Below are 18,525 nucleotides of genomic sequence, written 5' to 3'. Positions count from 1 at the left end.
AATATGCTCACAGAGCATTTTAATCTTTATTTGAAGTAAATCGGGTGATTTTTCATGAAGTTATGGTCAGATGTATGGGAAAATATCCAGCAACTTTTCTCAAATTTCATACTTTTTCAACTTGACAAGCTTTTAAAATATATTTAGAAGTGAAATTAAGCTTCGATATTTCCCAAAGATGTACAAAAAGGGTTGATTTAATCATTTATGACAAGAACTCATTTTTTATAAAAATTGACCTTCTAACTAAACTTGGCAATATCTCAGTTCAAACCTTTTCATCATCCGACTGATTATGTCATTCACTGTAACATATCGTCTATTTGAACATATCTACAGGTCTGATAAGGGAATGCATTTATGAGCTTGATTTAACATTGTAGTAAAGGACAATATTTTGCATTGGTTTCAAAGTATTTTTATTACAACAATAAACCCAAAACAACGTGGTTTAGCATTTAGTGATTTACTTCAAATAAAGATTAAAATGCTCTGGGGAGAATATTCTTTCAGAAAAAAAAAAAAAAATGCAAATCCGAAATTTTCACCTTCCGACTGACACATATCTCATCTGCCCTAAAACCAATCAATCAAAAGCAAAGAACAGATAAACAAACACAAACAAAACAAAATCTGCACCTTGTGACGAGTGAAGACAAAAGTCCAGTTATGTTGTCATTGAGTTTTGGCAATCTGTCGACTTCTCCCTCTGGGAATCGAATTGGCAACTGTTGCTGGAGCTGGCTCGATTTCTTGATCTGTTGTCGATTCTGCCAGATCAAATCAGCCAAATCCTCACACCTGTGGCAACACGAGACAGACAGGATAAAAAATAAAATATTGTATTGTCTCTTAATGTATCATATTGAGCTCCTTTGTTTCATATTGTACCATATATATTGTATTGTAATGGATTATTGTAAAGAAATGCCTTCTATATAACAAAGGGAGATAGTTGTCATACCCACCAAGGTCTCGGGTAGAATCCAACCCATATAATTAAATGATTTATGAGTGTAGGATGGGTGTTGGAATAGGGACTCCCTTGTATTCGCCGTGGGTGGTGTAGACTATGAAGGCAATGAAAGAACGGAGGGTTATCATGTTCCATCAGTGTTAAGACACCCTCATCAATCTTATGCATCAACCGAGATACCGTTAGATACCCTGTCCTATGTTTCGGCTTGGGTCGATGTTCAAGGGGCAGTCTGCGATTTGAGGTCAAAGAAGAAAGACCTGTACAGCCTGTGTGTTGGCTGGAATTCTGTTTGGCTATGTTGAAGCCACAGTGAAAAGGGCCCAAAGTGGCCAGTATTTTATGTCGCACCCGACTATGGGCTCTCAGGCGATATGTGTTGGGCCTGTGTGTTGGCCAGCATTGTGTTTTAGGCTGTATTGTAGCCGAAGTGGGCCTAATATGGCCAGTATTTTGTGTATCGTACCCGGTTATGGGCTCTAAGCGATATTGTGTTTTTGTATTTGTGCTCGGTGAGATTATATAAAATTTATAATATTGTTTTGATGTGCTGAGTAATCATCAAGTGATTAAGTGATTAATATCGTAAAATTATTTCACTTATCTTAAAGTTTAAAATAATATAAAGTTTTAATGTTTTATTGAATAATTAATTCAATGAGTTAAATTGTGTTAAAATTGAGAAGGTGACCTCAGTTAAATGAATTATTTTTAAGTAAATACTAATTGATCACTTACGCTATCATTGTGTCTATGTTAATTTCATTTTTACTGATATATCTATATCTATCTTCTAATATAGTGAAGAGCTGATGGGGCTAGGACATAGCGCCCGGTAAATGCGTTTGCATCTTTGAACTTTGTAATTTTGTCGGGGCTAGGACATAGCGCCCGGTAAATGTGTTTTGTACCCTTTTGAACAATATAATTTTTGACAGCGCCCGATAACTGTTTTTGATAAATCTGAACAAAATACAATGTAATGTTTGTAAAGATGAGGAAGTAACACTCGATCTATGTGTTTTATTTTGGAACAATTTTGACTTGTAACAAGCTGGAACACCGCGCCTTGTGTAAACAATTTTGTTAATTAATTTTATTCTCCTTTCGGAATACGAACAGTTTATTTTGACCCTATATGTAATTGACTTGACTGGAAAGATGAATGGAAAAAGAATAAGAGGAAGACAAAGAATAACGTATTTGAAAGGGATAAGAACTTGGACAGATGAAGCTGAGAAAGGTGGCGCTGCTTTAATAGAATTGGCAAGAGATAGATCAGCTTGGCGGAAGATGACCTCCGACGTCTGCTTCAGATATGGAACTACATGAGATGAGATGAGATATGTAATTAATAATTTCATTTTTAGTGGGAATTAATGAAACTGTTGCAACCTGGGTGAAGTATAGTTTATTTTGGTTAAAACTTACACAAGTATAGATTTTATATTGCATTACTACTTTTTACTTGTATGTATTTTTGATTTTTCCTGTCAATATATTCAATGTTATTCTGTTTTGCTCAATAACTATGAGCTGTTCCCCTTTCTTTTACTATAAATAAATAATTATGGCTCTCTTGTCAGATACGTTGTTCTGTTGGTGATTGTAACGTCCACGTCTACCTCTCCACACTTTAAGGTCATAAGCGCCTTCGCATCCATTGCGAGTTGCGAACGCACCTTGTGACAATTATATTGGGTTACATTGCATCATATTGGGTTACATTGTTTCATATAATGTATCATATTGGGTAACATTGTTTCATATTGCATCGTAATGTATCATATTGGGATCCTTTGTTTCATATTGTACCATATATATTGTATCGTAATGGATTATATTGGGTTACATTGCATCATAGTGTATCATATTGGGTTACATTGTTTCATATAATGTATCATATTGAATGCATTGCATCATATTGTACCATATAAATTGTACCGTAATGTATTATATTGGATAACATTGTATCATATATATTGTATCGTAATACTGTTTTAAGACGATGGGTCACATATGAATATTTCTCTGACTGAATATTTGTCTTCTGGCCACTCACCATTTCTGTAGAGTCTCAAGACTTGAGCTGTTGATGACCAGGCCGTTTCCTGCCAGTTGTTGTCTACGTTTCCAGGCCATCAGCTCATCGTCCAAGATTTGTTTCTGGAGATCCTTCAGAGATGTGATGGTTTCTTCATACTTGTGTGCTAGTGTCTGAAAGTATAATAGGAAAGAAATGACTTGTTACGGCAGTTTAAAAGTTGAGCTTTTATATAGCACAATATCCACATAACGTGCTCAAAGCACTTTACAAGGGGTCCCAGACCAACAGCAACACGTAAAACGGGACATGACGCCTGTTAGGCAATATTACACTTTTTCCGACAGACAACGCTGTAAACGGCCAGGTACTCATTTTACACCTGAGTACGGTGAGAAAATGAGAGTAAAGAGCCTTTTCCAAGGACTCAAATATGCGTTGAGCGAGGCTCGAACCCATGACCTTCCGATCCTAAATTGAGTGTCATACCACCAGTTTATGTCTAGTTGCTGAGTAGACACCATTTTGTGTGGCTTTCTGGTCATGTGGTCTAGCACACGCCTTCAAACCCTAAGGCCTGCAAAGATGAATCCTTCGAAAAGGCTCTTTATTCACATTCTCTCACTGTACTCAGGTGTAAAATGGGTACCTGTGTCATGTTTCATCCAACACTTAAGAGTTGCTACTGGCTTGGGACTCCTAGTTTAACACTTTTTAGTTGAGCACATTCAGTGGATATAGAGCTGTGTAAAAGCTCTAACTTTGTTGTTCTTATAATTGACAAGAAGCGATACAAACAAGCATTTAGGCAAATGTGATATACATATTGAGCTTTTTTTTATATAGCGCAATATCCACTAAATGTGATCAAAGCGCTTTACAAGGGCTCCCTGGCCAACAGCAACATTTAACATGTAGGACAGGACATGACGCCTGTTAGGCGATGTTACAATTTTTTCATTCAGAGACACAGCTGTTAACGGCCAGGTACTATTTTACACCCGAGCACAGTGAGAGAATGTGAGTAAAGAGCCTTCTCCAAGGACTCAACTATGCGTCGAGCAAGGCTCGAACCCAGGACCTTCTGATCCAAAAGGGAGTGTTGTACCACTAAACCCCATAACCGCACATATGAAGGTTCCATGGTACACCAAAAAAAAAAAATGCATCCTATCCAAAAGAAAACAAGCTATTGTTATTGTCCATTTAATGCTATAGAAGCTGGGATCTTAACAACACCACTACCACACTTATTATCTCATTCGTCTGTAGTATTTCATTCATCCTGTTTTGTTGATAAAGGGGAAACCAGAAACGTCCATTTTATCTGTTTTCGTATATTAAATTGAAGTTTACATTTAATTTTACATTGTTATTTCCGGGTTCTCCACAAGTATGTTTGATAAATAAATCACTCACGATTCTAAGTTGCAGGAGTTCTGTGGCCAGTCGATTCAGGTTTTGGTCTACCTTGGTCTTCTCAGTTCTCAACTCCTTCTCTTTAGTGGCCCTCTCATTAGAGGCTGGCATATTCACCAGCTGGTTGATTTGAGCTTAGAGGGAAAAGGGGATGAAAAATATGATGATAATGGTGATGATAATGATGATGACGATATTGATAATAATAATAATAATAATAATAATAATAATAATAATAATAATAATAATAATATAATAATAATAATAATAATAATAATAATAATAATAATAATGAAAATAATAATGATAATAATAATGATAATAATAATAATGAAGCATTTATAAAGCACACATTTCCACTCAAATGTGCTCTGGGTGCTATGAAAAAACAAAAAACAAACAAAAAAAATCCAGTTAAGTTACAATCAAAATAGTTAATAAATGCACAAATTAATATATACAACCGACTAAAAGACATGGGAAAAAAGATCTGTTTTCAGATTCTTTTTTAAAATTTCAAATGAAGGACAGGATCTAGTTTTAAAACTTATGCTATTCCATAACAGAGGGGCACTGGTACAGAAAGCTTTATTATTAAATTTGAAAATATTCTTACGTTAAGCAATAATAAGCAATAAAAAGTCCGCAGATCTCAAAACTCACACTGGTTGTTTATAGGGAGAAGTTAGGTCTTGGATGAAAGGAGGGGAAATTTGTTTGGCCTTGATGATGATGGTTTTGCAGGAAAGGTAAAATACTACCAGAGATCAGGAAAACAGCTGGAAATTGGGGACATCGGTTATGTGAACAAATAGAAATTTACCAGTAAAATCAGGACAGATGGTAACTGTAGACCACCTAAGGCAGTGAGAGCTAAAACTTACTATTGAGTTGTTGGCCATCGCTAAAGCAGATGATGAATGACTCTTGTTTCAGTTGAATGTCCTTGGATATTGTCTCTGTCTCCTGAAAATTTTTGTAGGTGAAAAAAATTAATTAAAAAATTATTATAACGATTCCAGATTCAAAGGTTTATTTTAATTTGTCTTTTTTTTGTTTGTTGCTTTAGGTCTCTTCCAACACAATTGAGGTTATATGAGAGACCGCTGAAACAAAAAAACAAGCAATCTAACAAAAATAGTACAAATGTAAATCAAAATCATAACCTAAAGATATCATAAGCTAAATTATTAATAACCAAGAACAAACAGGCAGAAGATTTACAGAAAAAAAAAATATCCCCTGTCAAAAATACAATCACAAACCAAAGAAGCAGGATAGGCTAGTAAAGAGAAGAAGAAACGACATCACTATCGGATCGTACACCCATGCGAACATCATAGGTATATGATTCAAGGGTGATGCTCCCATCCAACCACCCGCTAATTTGTCTTTGAGAAGCTGAAGATTGCCCTGGTTTCTGTTCTGTAACATTAAACAGACACGAGTCTGTCACAAAGTAAATTCCACTAGAATTAACAGACTCATCAACCCAATTCCCGGATGGGCCATTTGCATGTGAAGCATCTGAGCAATTATGACCCCACACCAGATGTAATGCTAATGACAGACAAGTATTATGTTAACAGGAAATTGTGAATAGTACAAGGACTTGAGAAAAAAAACAATGTCTAAAATAGACCAAATAAAAATAAAGGGCAAATAACCCACTTCATGCTTTAACAGAAAATTGAGAGATGGTACCTCGATTTAATAAAGAGAGAAAAAGGGTCTGAGGTAGACCAAATAAAAATAAAGGGCAAATAACCCACTTAAAACATGATGCATACCTTGGTCTTCTGCATGAGGGTCTGTATAACAGTCTGTATCTGATTGCTGACGTCATTCAATTCTGATCCAAGCGCTTGGTTCATTTCCTGTTGTTGTTGCTCTGCAAGCTGTTAAAAGAAGGGAAATTTTTTTTTTTTTAATGCTCGATTAAAACAATCTTTTTAAAAGTTTAAGAGAATATAATAATAATAATAATAATATAATAATAATAATAATAATAATAATAATAATAATATAATAATAACAATAACAACAATTATAATAATAATAATAATAATAATAATAATAAAAAATAATAAATAAATAATAATATAATAATAATAATAATAATAATAATAATAATAATAATAATAATAATAATAATAATAATAATAATAATAATAATAATAATAATAATAATAACAATAATAACAATAATAATAACAATAATAAGAGTAATAATAATAATAATAATAATAATAATAATAATAATAATAATAATAATAATAATAATAATAATAATAATAATAATAATAATAATAATAATAATGCGTAATTTCTATAGCTTCCCGTTCCACCAAAAGCGCTCGGAAGCGCTTATACATAATATATGCACATGCGCCCATATAATATATCATTCAATAAAATCAGTCACAGAAAACTGAAAGGAAGTACTCTGTCTTCAAAGAGGCTTTAAAGGAGGACAGAGAATTACGGTGTCTGGTGTCTGATGATTCAACTATGCGCCGAGCGAGACTCGAACCCATGACTTTCCGATCCGAAAGTGAGTGTCATACCACTAGACCACATAGCTGCACAAAAACGCACTCAATTGCTGTTGACTTGGGATCCCATGTAAAGCGCTTTGAGCGCGTTTAGTGGATATGCGCAAAATAAATGCTCAACGTTTTTTCTCTTTTTTTTTTTTTTTTAAGTTTTCAAAGGAATTAGTAATTAATTGCCTGCAAAAAAATGAGAAGAAAGAAGTGGTAGTCAGAAAGAAAAAAAATCCATAAGAATGACTGACCTCGGCTTGCTCTATGAGTCGTTGCTCATTTCTGAGACACTCTTTGATGACACGTACCAGTTCCAAAGGATTAACATTGGCAATGCTCTGGAAAACATAAAATAAATATATATAAAATCAAATCAAATCAAAACAAATAGAAAAAAGAAAAGAAAAACAGAAGGTTGAACAAAAAGATTGTTTTTCTAACGTTTCAACATGAAGTTATATCTATATTGGACACTTGGCAGCCCTGCTATGTCTAAAAAGTAACAATGTGAAATTGAATGTAAGCTTCAATTTAATGTATGAAAACAGATAAAATGGACATTTCGAATTTCCCCTTTATCAACAAAACAGGATGAATGAAACACTACATTCGTCTGTAGTGTTTCATTCACCCTGTTTTGTTGATAAAGGGGAAACCTGAAATGTTATCTGTTTATATCTTTATCTTTATCTGTTTTATCAGATTTTATCTGTTTTCATATATTAAATTGAAGCTTACATTCAATTTCACATTGTTATTTTTTTCTTCGAGCTTCGAGCAGCACCATAATTTATATTATCTAAAAAGTGGAAATTGGCAGCTCTGTGTAATCTATGACCCACCTCTAGCTTTCCAACAGATTGTTCCAATTGAACTCGGATGACAAAGAATTCAGGACTGTTTAGCTCAGCAATCTTTTGCTGTAGAAGTTCTAGCATTGCTTGAATCAGCGTGTTGGCCACAGGTTGATATTGAACTGACGTCTCATCAATCTGGTCCCTAAAATATTATAGAAATACTAATTTAGTGACTAGAAATGAAGTGAGTAGGAAAGTGCTAGAAGACAACAGAGAATAAAAAACTTTGCAGCAGCGATGGGGGCTTAAATCTGCAACCTTACTAGTACAACAACTCCGCCTGGCCAAGGAGATCGTGACTCTACCGTATGAGCTATCTACCAGTAATGGTGGATAGCTCATTGGTAGAGTCACGCTCTCCCCGGCCAGGCGGAAGGTCGTGCGTGGGTTCAAGCCCCCATCAGTGCCGCAAAATTTTCATTCTCTATTGTACTGATGGATTGCTTATACAGTAGAGTCACACTTTCCCTGGCCAGACGGAATAGTCGTACCAGCAAGGTTGTGGGTTTGAGCCCCTATCACCGCCGCGAAATTCTAATTCTCTTTTGTCTTCTGGCACTTTCCTACTCATTTCATGTCTTGTTATTATCACCATAAGTGCCTGCTCCACTCACTTTCCTGAATTAATATAGTGATTACAGGACAGTGATGGGGACAGCTTGATGGTACAGCACTTGCATCACCAGTAGACCTGTCATAACGACAAACTAAAAAAATGTAAAAATTGAGCTTTTATATAGCGTAATATCCACTAAATGTGCTCAAAGCGCTTTACAAGAGGTCCCTGGCCAACAACAACATTTAACAATTAGGACGGGACATGATGCCTTTTAGGCGTGTTACAATTTTTTTCGGAGAGACAACGCTATTAACGGCCAGGTACTCATTTTACACCTGAGTACAGTGAGAGAATGTGAGTAAAGAACCTTCTCCACCAAGGACTCAACTATGCGCTGAGCGAGGCTCGAACCCAAGACCCTCTGATCCTAAATCGAGTGGCATACCACTAGACCACATAGCCGCACGAAACTAAAAGTTTGTTTATTGCTAGGTGCGAAAATCGAATTTTAAGGACAAAACTTTTGTACAAACATAAAATACACGATTTCAACCCTTATCTTTGTGAATTGTCTTTTTAAAATGTTTTAAAATTGATGAAATGCCTTCCATATTGTTCACATGCCCTTTCTATGCAAAAATGGCAACACCTGTTCTTTAAGAAAAGAAAAAAGGGTTTGAGGTCAAAATTGTTCCATACATTTTTGTCAACAAACACAGAATTACTGGCGAATCTAAAAAATATAACACTATTTTTTATAAATTAATATATGAGGAACTTACAAACCTATTGTTTTAAATTAAGGGTAATTCTATCACTCTTGGACTCAAATGACTACAACTAAGCATGGTGAGAGAATGTGAGTAAAGAAACTTTTCCAAGGACTCAACTATGCGCTGAACAAGACTCAAACCCAGGACCTTCCGATCCAAAAGCGAGTGTCATAGCACAATCAAAAGCTTTAACATCTTAAGCTATTTTATATTTTCCTATTGAATACAAACCATTGCTGTTCCTCAATCCACTGACACAGGAAATACCGCACTTCCATTGGAAAATGAGCTTGGTAATAGGTTTGCATTTGTCGTAAGACAAATTGATTCTTCTCGACTTTCGACCACTGAGACATCTCTGGAGCGGCAAAGGGGTGGAGGGGTTTCTGAAAGATGTAAGAGACAGTGTTTGTGTGTGATAAGTAAAATGAAAAATATATCTATGACGCATATCCACTAAATGTATTAAAATAAAAATATGGAGATGTCTGGTGGATGCCCTATTTGCCTCAAGGCCCGAAGAGGATTAAGTAAGTAGTAGAAATATTAAAATCACTTTATAGAGGTCCCAAGCTAGCCTGTCATCTGCATTTTTTTCCAAATTGGGACCTAAAATTTGCCAAAACTTGCCCAAAAAAACCCCCAAAATTTGCCCAAAAAATTGCCGCACTTTGGGTCCTTATTTGAAGATTTTTTGACGAAACGATCCGTGACTGAAGTTGGAAGTTTGTTTTGTTTTTAAGGGTTTTACGGCGCTTGCAACACATTTAGGTTATATCAGCGCCAGTAAAAAGGAAGAAAATGGGATAGTAAAGAGTTATAGAATTACAATTAAAGCACCCAAGAAAAAGAGGGACATAGGGGAACTGGGAACAAATAGGGATCAGATGTAGATTCCAAGAGCATACCACCAATGTACTTAGTTTGAGATCACCTAAAAGTCTCATCCAGACACAAGCACAGGTCCCAACTAAGAGGAATACACTCAAATGTTTACCAATTATATAATATATATGTAAACTAAACATAATACAATGTATAACAGAGAGATGATTTACAAGGAAAAAAATATCATCTCCCAAAACTATAACTATACATTCGACTGTTTCCCTCCCAGCCAAGGAGCTCCGGCAAGGATCAGGACAAAACTAAGTAATCTCATTCCAAGACAATGACAGGAAACAATTGGAAAACGGGTATGGGGGGATAGAAGACAGAGCATGTACCTCCCTGCCCACTATGGGAGGAAGTTGGAAGTGTAAGTGACTCGATTTATTTGACTTGAGAAATGAAATGACTGTGAATAGCTTTGTTACAAAGATTTTAAAGGATCATTATCCATAGAGAGTAGCTTCCTTTGGCTTGGGCCCAGGCAAAGCTGCAACATTTCTCAAGTTTCGCACTTTTTTTTTCATTATTTTGTTTTCGCTTCCTTTTTTCCCCAAAATTTGCCACGCGATATGCCAATTTTCCCAAAATTTGCCACGATTTGACAATTTTGGGAAATTTGCCAAAATTTGCGATTCGCCCTGATATTTGCGGCCGCAAATGGCAATTTGCGCCCGCAAAAAATGCCAATGACAGGCTAACAGCAACACTTTAACAAGACATAATGCATGGTGAGGCCCTATTACCATGGATGGAAGTTTACAATTTACTTGAAAGATATGTAAATTCTTCAATTTTTTTTATTTTTTTTTGCGATCTGGGACTCGCTGTTCGAGTGCTGAGCACCAGTGCCCCAAGGCCTGCCAATCTTCCTACAATGAAAAGTGTATTCAAATGCTTGGAAGGTATGTCACCAACATATCTCTCAAGCCTCATTGAACGGTATATCCAACAGCGATCACTTCGAATGACCTCAAATTGAAAACACCCCGCTTTGAGTGAAGGCTGGTGAACGCGCCTATTAGCATTCTGGTCCAAGGTTGTGGAATTTGCTACCACTTGAGATACATTCTTCGTCTTCACTAGAGGATTTCAAGCGTCGATTGAAGACATTCTTATTCCAACAGGCCTTCTTTTGATTTTGTGTATAATTAGTGTTGTTAGTGTAGTGTGTTAGGCCTTAATCTATCTTATGCGCTCAGAGCCCTCCAGATGAAGGGATGTTTGGCGAACTATAAATCTATACCATTATGACCCTAAAAGTCTTTGTTTTCCAGACAAAAAAAAATGTATTTTGTCCACACACACACAAAAAAAAAAAGTACAATAATTGTGCAGATGCAATTTACTAAATTTATATAAAAGCTAGTATCAAACCAAAATCTAAATAAATGATTTTCATTCAAACACTCATTCGCAGCAATCTCCAGTGATTACAGAATAATCTGGTTTATAGCATTGCCAACCTCGGTGAACATTTGAATTTAGTATAAGGCTCATTAATTGCAATATTACATAATGCTATATAGGGCTATTATATAAAGAAACATCACAAAAGAGTGGTCAAGAGACCCCAACCATGTTGGTAGAACTGATGCTGCTGTTGTTGAAAGTTGTGGTGGAGGTTGAAGTAGCAATGATACTCTAGTGGTGGTGATGATGATGATGATGATGATACTATTATCATTATTAGGAACGACAAGTTTTCAAGCAGGCAATGGCTGGCTCTGTCATTTCAAGAAGCGGAATATTACCATTTTCAAATGGCCATTTGTAGATGGTTGAAAAAAGAGAGCCCCCCCCCCCTCTCCCACTCAATGTCGCTATAACAACAACCCTCTATAACAACATTTTCTTTCCGATCCCAACGTTGCCGTTAAGAAAAGGGAGGAAAATTTTGAACGATTGCCTTTGTGTTTTATGTTTTTAAGGGTTTTACGGCGCTTGCAACACATTTAGGTTATATCAGCGCCAGTAAAAAGGAGAAAATGGGATAGTAAAAAGTTCTAGAATTACAATTAAAGCACCCAAAGGAAAGTAAGACGAAGGGGAATGGGAACAAATAGGGATCAGATGTAGATTCCAAGAGCATACCACCAATGTACTTAGTTTGAGATCACCTATAAGTCTCATTCCGACACAAGCACAAAATCCAACAAAGAGGAATACACTCAAATGCTCACATTATACATGAAAAATAACAAATATAATAATACATAACAGAGAGATGATTTACAAGGAAAAAAATATCATCTCCCAAAACAATAACTAAGCATTTGACTGTTTCCCTCTCAGCCAGGACTCCGACGAGGGCCAGGAAAAAACCAAGTAATCTCATTCCAAGACAAAGACAGAAAGCCTGTTGGATAAGATATAAGTGGATAGAAGACACAGTATGTACCTCCCTGCCGCTATGGGAGGTCAGGATCCCCACCCTGAACGATTGCCTTTGAGCCCCATTTTTACAACACTTATTAACATCATAATTATTATTTGATATAGCGCCAATATCCACAAATAGTGCTCAGAGGTGCTTTACAATAGTTTTTTTTTAGTATCACACATGTTCATTCATTCGACTACAAAATCACTACAACAGTCACACACATATCTTAATCCCAATGTAGAGCAATTGAGATGATAAACTATCATTGATACTCTAGCTAACTTCTGGATAGTGGGGAAACTGCACCTATTTGTTCCACGACACATCGAGTCTCTCACGGCTAGTACATTGGATTGGGGGGAAAATGTAAATTTTTAAAAGGAGGAAATTCCTGCTCTGATTTTGTTGCATAAGTATTTCGTGATGGAAGTTAGATAATTCATAAAACCAGCACTTGGTGTCAAGAGTAAATCAGTCAATTTGATCCAAGTGAGCAAATTGGGGTTTATACCTGACCTAATGGAAAAAAAGCACAACAAAATTAAATGAAAGTGTCAAACATAACCCTGGGTCTTGTTTTATAACTAGGTCAGCCCTCCCCCCACCCCCTCTCCTTTGATATTTAGGCCTTGAAAAATCGTTCAATTTGTGAGTTTGGGAGCTGGGGATGGGGGGTTCTGCTATTTTCTTAAAAATTAAGATCAGGAGTTCATGGGGATTTTATCATTTACAGGTTATGACAGGTATTTAAACATTTTTGGCCAACCAAAATGTAAAGATTAAATGTATATATTTTATCATCTTAATTCAGTATTAAGAAGAGTAAGACCTGCTGTGGATACCTGTTCAGTCGTGTGATGAAACCCGTTCACCATTGGAGCCATGCCGGAATAATTTTCTCCAGCACAGCCATTAAAATGACTCTCCGCCATTGTTCTAAATTTCTTTTTCTTTCTATTTCTAACCTTGGAACAACTTTTGTCTCTAAGTTGAATGCATCTAAATACACAATTACAAAAACAAGCTTATTTTAAGTTTCTGTTCACAATTGTTAATTATTGATATTCGAGCAACACGTGTATGTTAACAAACGTGTAATTGTTTTGCACAACAGGAGCACACGTAATCCATTTATTTATTTATCCATTCTTTTTTTTCAGATTATCTGCATTTGACACATTTCTATGTTCACTGCCGCTTAAATTTAGGTTTTCCCCAAGACTTGAATGATTTGACTCATACCAAAAACAAGTTTGAACACAGTTTGAATTGGCAACGAAACAATGTGTAATAATGTTTTGAGAAAAATCCAACTATATTTGAATTTGATCGAATATGGTTCTCAACTCTAACTTAAAATAATCTTCATGGTTCTAGATGCATAGTATTTGTTGAATCCATTAACTGGTGAAATGACAACTACGTGCAAGTAAAGAAAATAATCCAAAACTTCCCATTAATCCAAAAATAGAATGCATTCTCACTCAATTAGGTTTCCCTAGGAATAAAATTCTTGGAACTGGACAATGGCCTTGCTTCCTTGACAGGAAACGCCTGGGTCATTGCCATTGGTTACTTTATTGTTCACCTTATAAGAATGACTGCAAATATCAAATAAACTGACCAACACTTTTCCCCTTTTGAACTGTGAGGTCACTGTAAGATGACTGACCAATAAGCATACTGTAAAGTGTATCAGATAGGTCTAAGATAGCTTTAGAGTTAGAGTTTGAGTGGTGAAATGAGATCGAGAAATTCGAATCCGTCACCGTTCTTCAAATCGAAACCACCTCCCAAAATGATGCTGCAACTCACTATTTCATTTATGCATTGTCTTCGGTGATTTTTCTTCGCAAATGTATTTCGTATTGGCGAAACTGGAGACAACGCTGTTGAATACTCACCAGTTGGGAATTTTATTTTTATTTATTTTTCTAAAATAATCTTCTCCCCCTAGAGATTGAAAGTAAACTCTCCTTCAGGAAGTGCTTCTTCCTAGAATTCCGTGGACTTGTCAATATTTTAAGCTTGTTGATTGGTTAGTAAAACAGGAAACCGGATTCAGAGAAAGAAAGTAGAAAGTCGTTATTCTTAATTTTGTATCGTATTATTCGTTTCATGTTTTCCATGCTTCTTATTGACGCCGTGCTCAGTGTTTACTCGACGTGGTTTATTTCAATTTTGTTGGCAGTGTGTTGATGTCACAAAAGGGGGGGGGGGGGGGGGGGGGGGGGGGGGGAGGGGAAACAGCTCCTATGGGGAAAACCCTTGATCCCAACTTGATACTCTCTCTCTCTCTCTCTCTCTCTCTCTCTCTCTCTCTCTCTCTCTCTCTCTCTCTCTCTCTCTCTCTCTCTCTCTCTCTCTCTCAATTCAAATCAATGAAAACGGCCCTCCACCAGTGCCCTGGTTGTTTGCTATCCCCTCCTCCATCGCAGGAAATAAAAAAAAATGATATGATACTTCCTTCGTGTTACACTGATTTTTTTGAAGATCAATAAACAAAACTTACTGTTTTCAATGAAGGCATCTATTTTAACACATAGCTTTAAGTTTAAATAAGTTTTAGTAATAGGATTCAACAGTCATAACGTCACTTCCTTCCTAATGACGCATGGTAACTTAGTAACACTGGCTCTAAACAATGGCGGACGCCCGTATGAAATATTTCTCCCACGAGCATAAAAGCGTTTCCAGAGGATAAAAAAAAAACCCAATATAACTCTGATCATGTTTTAACGTTTACACATTATGATCACAAGACATAAGAAAAGTTCTAGGCAGCATGAAGAATAAAAAGTACCGATTTTCTTTGTTTAGAACCAAGATGGCCGCCGTTGCTGGGTGACGTGACATCAGACTATTGAATCCAATTGGGTCCAGCCGACGTGTACATATATGCAGGTCTGACATCCGAACGCAATTAGATACCTAGTTTAACATTGTTGCAATGGACAATTTTTTGCGTCATTTTTTTTTTTTTTATTTTTTTTTAGATTTCCGTTACAACAATGAGCCCATAATAAATTGGGTTATCAGACTCGCAAATAAGTGCATGTCAGATCCACTTGGACATATCACCATTATGAGACAAATGATTGGTCACTATTTATAAATAATGGAACCCCGGCGTGAACTAGCCTAGTTTGCTAATATATAAGGCCCACAAGCGTTATTATACATATTTAATATAATATCGGAGTGATTTTTATTAATGCTGAAAATTAGATAAAATTGAGTAAACATTGCTGATATATATATATATATATATATATATATATATATATATTATATATATATATATATATATATATATATATATATATATATGGTTTTGTGGTATGACACTCGCATTCAGACCGGAGGGTCCTGGCGGCACATTGCTGAGTCATTGAAAAAAGGCTCTCTACTCACATTTATTTTGTCACCGTACTCATGTGCAAAATTAAGTTGATGTTGGTTCGGAACCCTCTGTAAATCGCTTTGATCACGTTTAGTGAATATTGAGCAGTACAAAAAGGTCAAGTTTTGTGTGTGTGTGTGTGTGTGTGTGTGTGTGTTTTGTTGTTGGTTTGGGGTTTTTTTTGGTTTTACAAAAAAAAAAAAAAATAAATAAAAAATATGCTTGTGTTACTTTCTTTACATTTGAGAAATGACTTTGTCACTGTTCCGTTTCCTATCAAAGGTCATAGAAGATTGTGCGGCTATGTGGTCTTGTGGTATGACACTTGCTTTCGGATCGGAAGTACCTGGGTTCGAGCCTCGCCCGGCGCATAGTTGAGTCCTTGGAAAAGGGTCTTTACTCGCATTCTCTCACCGTAATCAGGTGTAAAATGAGTACCTAGCCGTTTATAGCGTTGTAATTTGTAATATCGCATAACAAGCGTCATGTCACGTTCTACATGTTGCATGTTGCTGTTGGCCAGGGACCCCTTGTAAAGCGCGTTGAGTACGTTTAGTGGATATTGCGCTATATAAAAGCTCAATTATAATTATAATCGTAGTTCCTTATTAAGGGTTGCGGGGATTAAGTGAAACATTATGACTTGACTTACTTGACTTAGATGCCTTTCGCGTCTCGACCGAAAGATCGGGTCGCCTTGGCTGTTTCCAGTATTTCCTGTGTGAGGTGTCTCCAATATTGCCGGTCCTCTGCTAGGGTTCTCAGATTTTCAAGGTCCCCTGCCGTTATGAGACTAATGCTTTGTCCAAGTGTTGTGAGGTTTTTGTTTAGGATCACAGGGAGTGTTGTGATCGGTCTTCCTCTGAAAAGGTTCCCGTGTTTTTGGAAGTATCCCGACATGGCTTGGTTAGCTGGTATGTTTTTGTCCTTGCGTAGTATGTGACCGAAAAGTTGCCATCGTTGTTGTAAAATGTCAAGGGAGATTGGTCTTTCTTTTGTGATCTTATAGAGTGATTCATTTGAGATCTTTTTTGGGTATTTGATGTCCAGTACCCTTCTTAGCTGTTTGCGATGGAAGGCATCCAGATGTTCCTCTTCGGATTTTGTCAACGCCCAAGTGCCGCAGTTATACAGAAGTACCGGTTTTACAAGAGTACGGTACAGTTTCAGTTTGGTTTTTCTCTTTGTTTTGTCACCTCTAATCCATACATTGGTGAGTTTACTGAGTGCGGCGTTTGATAGCTGTTTTCGTCTTTGTACATCCTCGGTGTCTCCAATTAGTGAGCCGACTTTCTTTGTTCTTTTCCATTCCTCTTTGTTCCTCGATATTGTTGTAAATTCGGTTTTATTGGCATTGACTTGGAGGTTATATTTCATGAGGGTATTTTGTATGATGTCTATATTTGCTGGTGTTGATCCAATAAAATCAACATCATCTGCATAGGCGATTTCTCTAGGGATTGCATTCTCAATATGAGTCGTTGGTTTTGGAATGACTTTTCGAACTTCTTTCAGAGCGTGTTCTAAGTATATTGTGAACAGAATCGGGCTCAGACTATCTCCTTGGGGGGTCCCGATGTTACTTTCGAACTGCGTCTGTTTTGTGAAACAGACTTGAAACATTATAAAAGGCATTAATCATTGTTAAATCCGTGATGCTATTGATCATGCTATGCGTTCAAGTGAAATACTCACAAAACCCACCTGCCAGATATCATGTAAGTACCGACACCCAAAACTATTATGTGTGAGCTCGAGCGTTTACGGTCTGATTGGTAGAGTTTAGTGAGAACCACAGACACTAACCTGTGGTGAGAACCAATAATATAGGGATAGCGTGGCTCAGTGGTACAGTCTTTGCTTCGTACCTGAAAGGTACCGAGTTCGATTACCCGCCGCGCTGTCACCTCGCCCTAGCTCACTTTGCAACGATGCACAGCGGCTGACGCCTGGGTTATTCCAGTCTTCCCTTGGAATAAACCCTAAAGAAAATTCCCCCATGGGGATGAATAAAGGGAATTTTATTTTTAATCTATTTATGAATTTTAATGGCTGTATAAACACAATAGCAAAGAGCTGCGTGACATCAAATTCGTTCCCTCTATATAAATGTTCATATTTATTTTTATTTTATTTATTTATTTATTTATATACACCTGAATCAATAATGGATACCTTTTTTGTCTTGGCGCGATAGAAATAAAAGGGGGCGGAAAGGGGGGGGGGGGGCATAGATAACACAGGACCTAGTAGTCTGGGAGTGTGTGTGTGTGTGTGGGGGGGGGGGGGGGGGGCTGGACTTATCAAATAAAATTGTCAACCAATTCAATTTGTCATGTCACTACCTGCATGTTAAATATTACTGTTTGCTTTGGATCCAGCGACCTCTTATAGGTACTATTAGCAGACGATGTTTGGACCACTTGTAAAACGCCATGAACAGGGCAAACAGTTAGCCTTGGCTATGAACCATGACGTAACTATAGTAGGCCATGCTATGAATACGTTTGATGGATATTACGCTATACTATAAAAGATTGTATTTTCTTCCCGATCAAACACCCCGACTCCATGCGGTCATAATTTTAAACAATTAATCGACAAAATAACAGAGGGGAGTAGATAGATATGAAAAATAACGAATAAAAAAAATAATAACATAACAAAAAAACCC

General features: G+C 36.5%; 1 protein-coding gene across 4 annotated transcripts in view; it reads right to left on the bottom strand.

The window, feature by feature from the left end:
• LOC144958369 (signal transducer and activator of transcription 5B-like) overlaps positions 1-14,467 on the bottom strand; it is a 35,777-nt gene extending 21,310 nt beyond the window's left edge. For 2 of the 4 annotated variants that reach the window (XM_078890340.1, XM_078890339.1), the window contains exons 1-9: positions 14,353-14,467; positions 9,406-9,560; positions 7,828-7,984; positions 7,237-7,323; positions 6,230-6,337; positions 5,324-5,405; positions 4,440-4,573; positions 3,039-3,193; positions 640-801 (exon numbers count right to left, since the gene is read on the bottom strand). In XM_078890340.1, the coding sequence (XP_078746466.1) occupies positions 640-801; positions 3,039-3,193; positions 4,440-4,573; positions 5,324-5,405; positions 6,230-6,337; positions 7,237-7,323; positions 7,828-7,984; positions 9,406-9,530 (1,010 nt within the window). In that variant the 5' untranslated portion in view covers positions 9,531-9,560; positions 14,353-14,467. Of the gene's footprint in view, positions 1-639; positions 802-3,038; positions 3,194-4,439; positions 4,574-5,323; positions 5,406-6,229; positions 6,338-7,236; positions 7,324-7,827; positions 7,985-9,405; positions 9,561-13,290; positions 13,912-14,352 lie in introns of those variants that run through there. The other 2 variants (XM_078890338.1, XM_078890337.1) reach the window with 1 other exon arrangement.
• Between the last annotated feature and the right edge of the window lie 4,058 nt (positions 14,468-18,525).

Source organism: Berghia stephanieae, chromosome 12, assembly GCF_034508935.2.
Source record: "Berghia stephanieae isolate SIO BIC M18660-M18661 chromosome 12, UCSD_Bste_1.3, whole genome shotgun sequence".
Taxonomy (NCBI): domain Eukaryota; kingdom Metazoa; phylum Mollusca; class Gastropoda; order Nudibranchia; family Aeolidiidae; genus Berghia; species Berghia stephanieae.
This window is presented reverse-complemented; position numbering and strand designations above follow the sequence as displayed.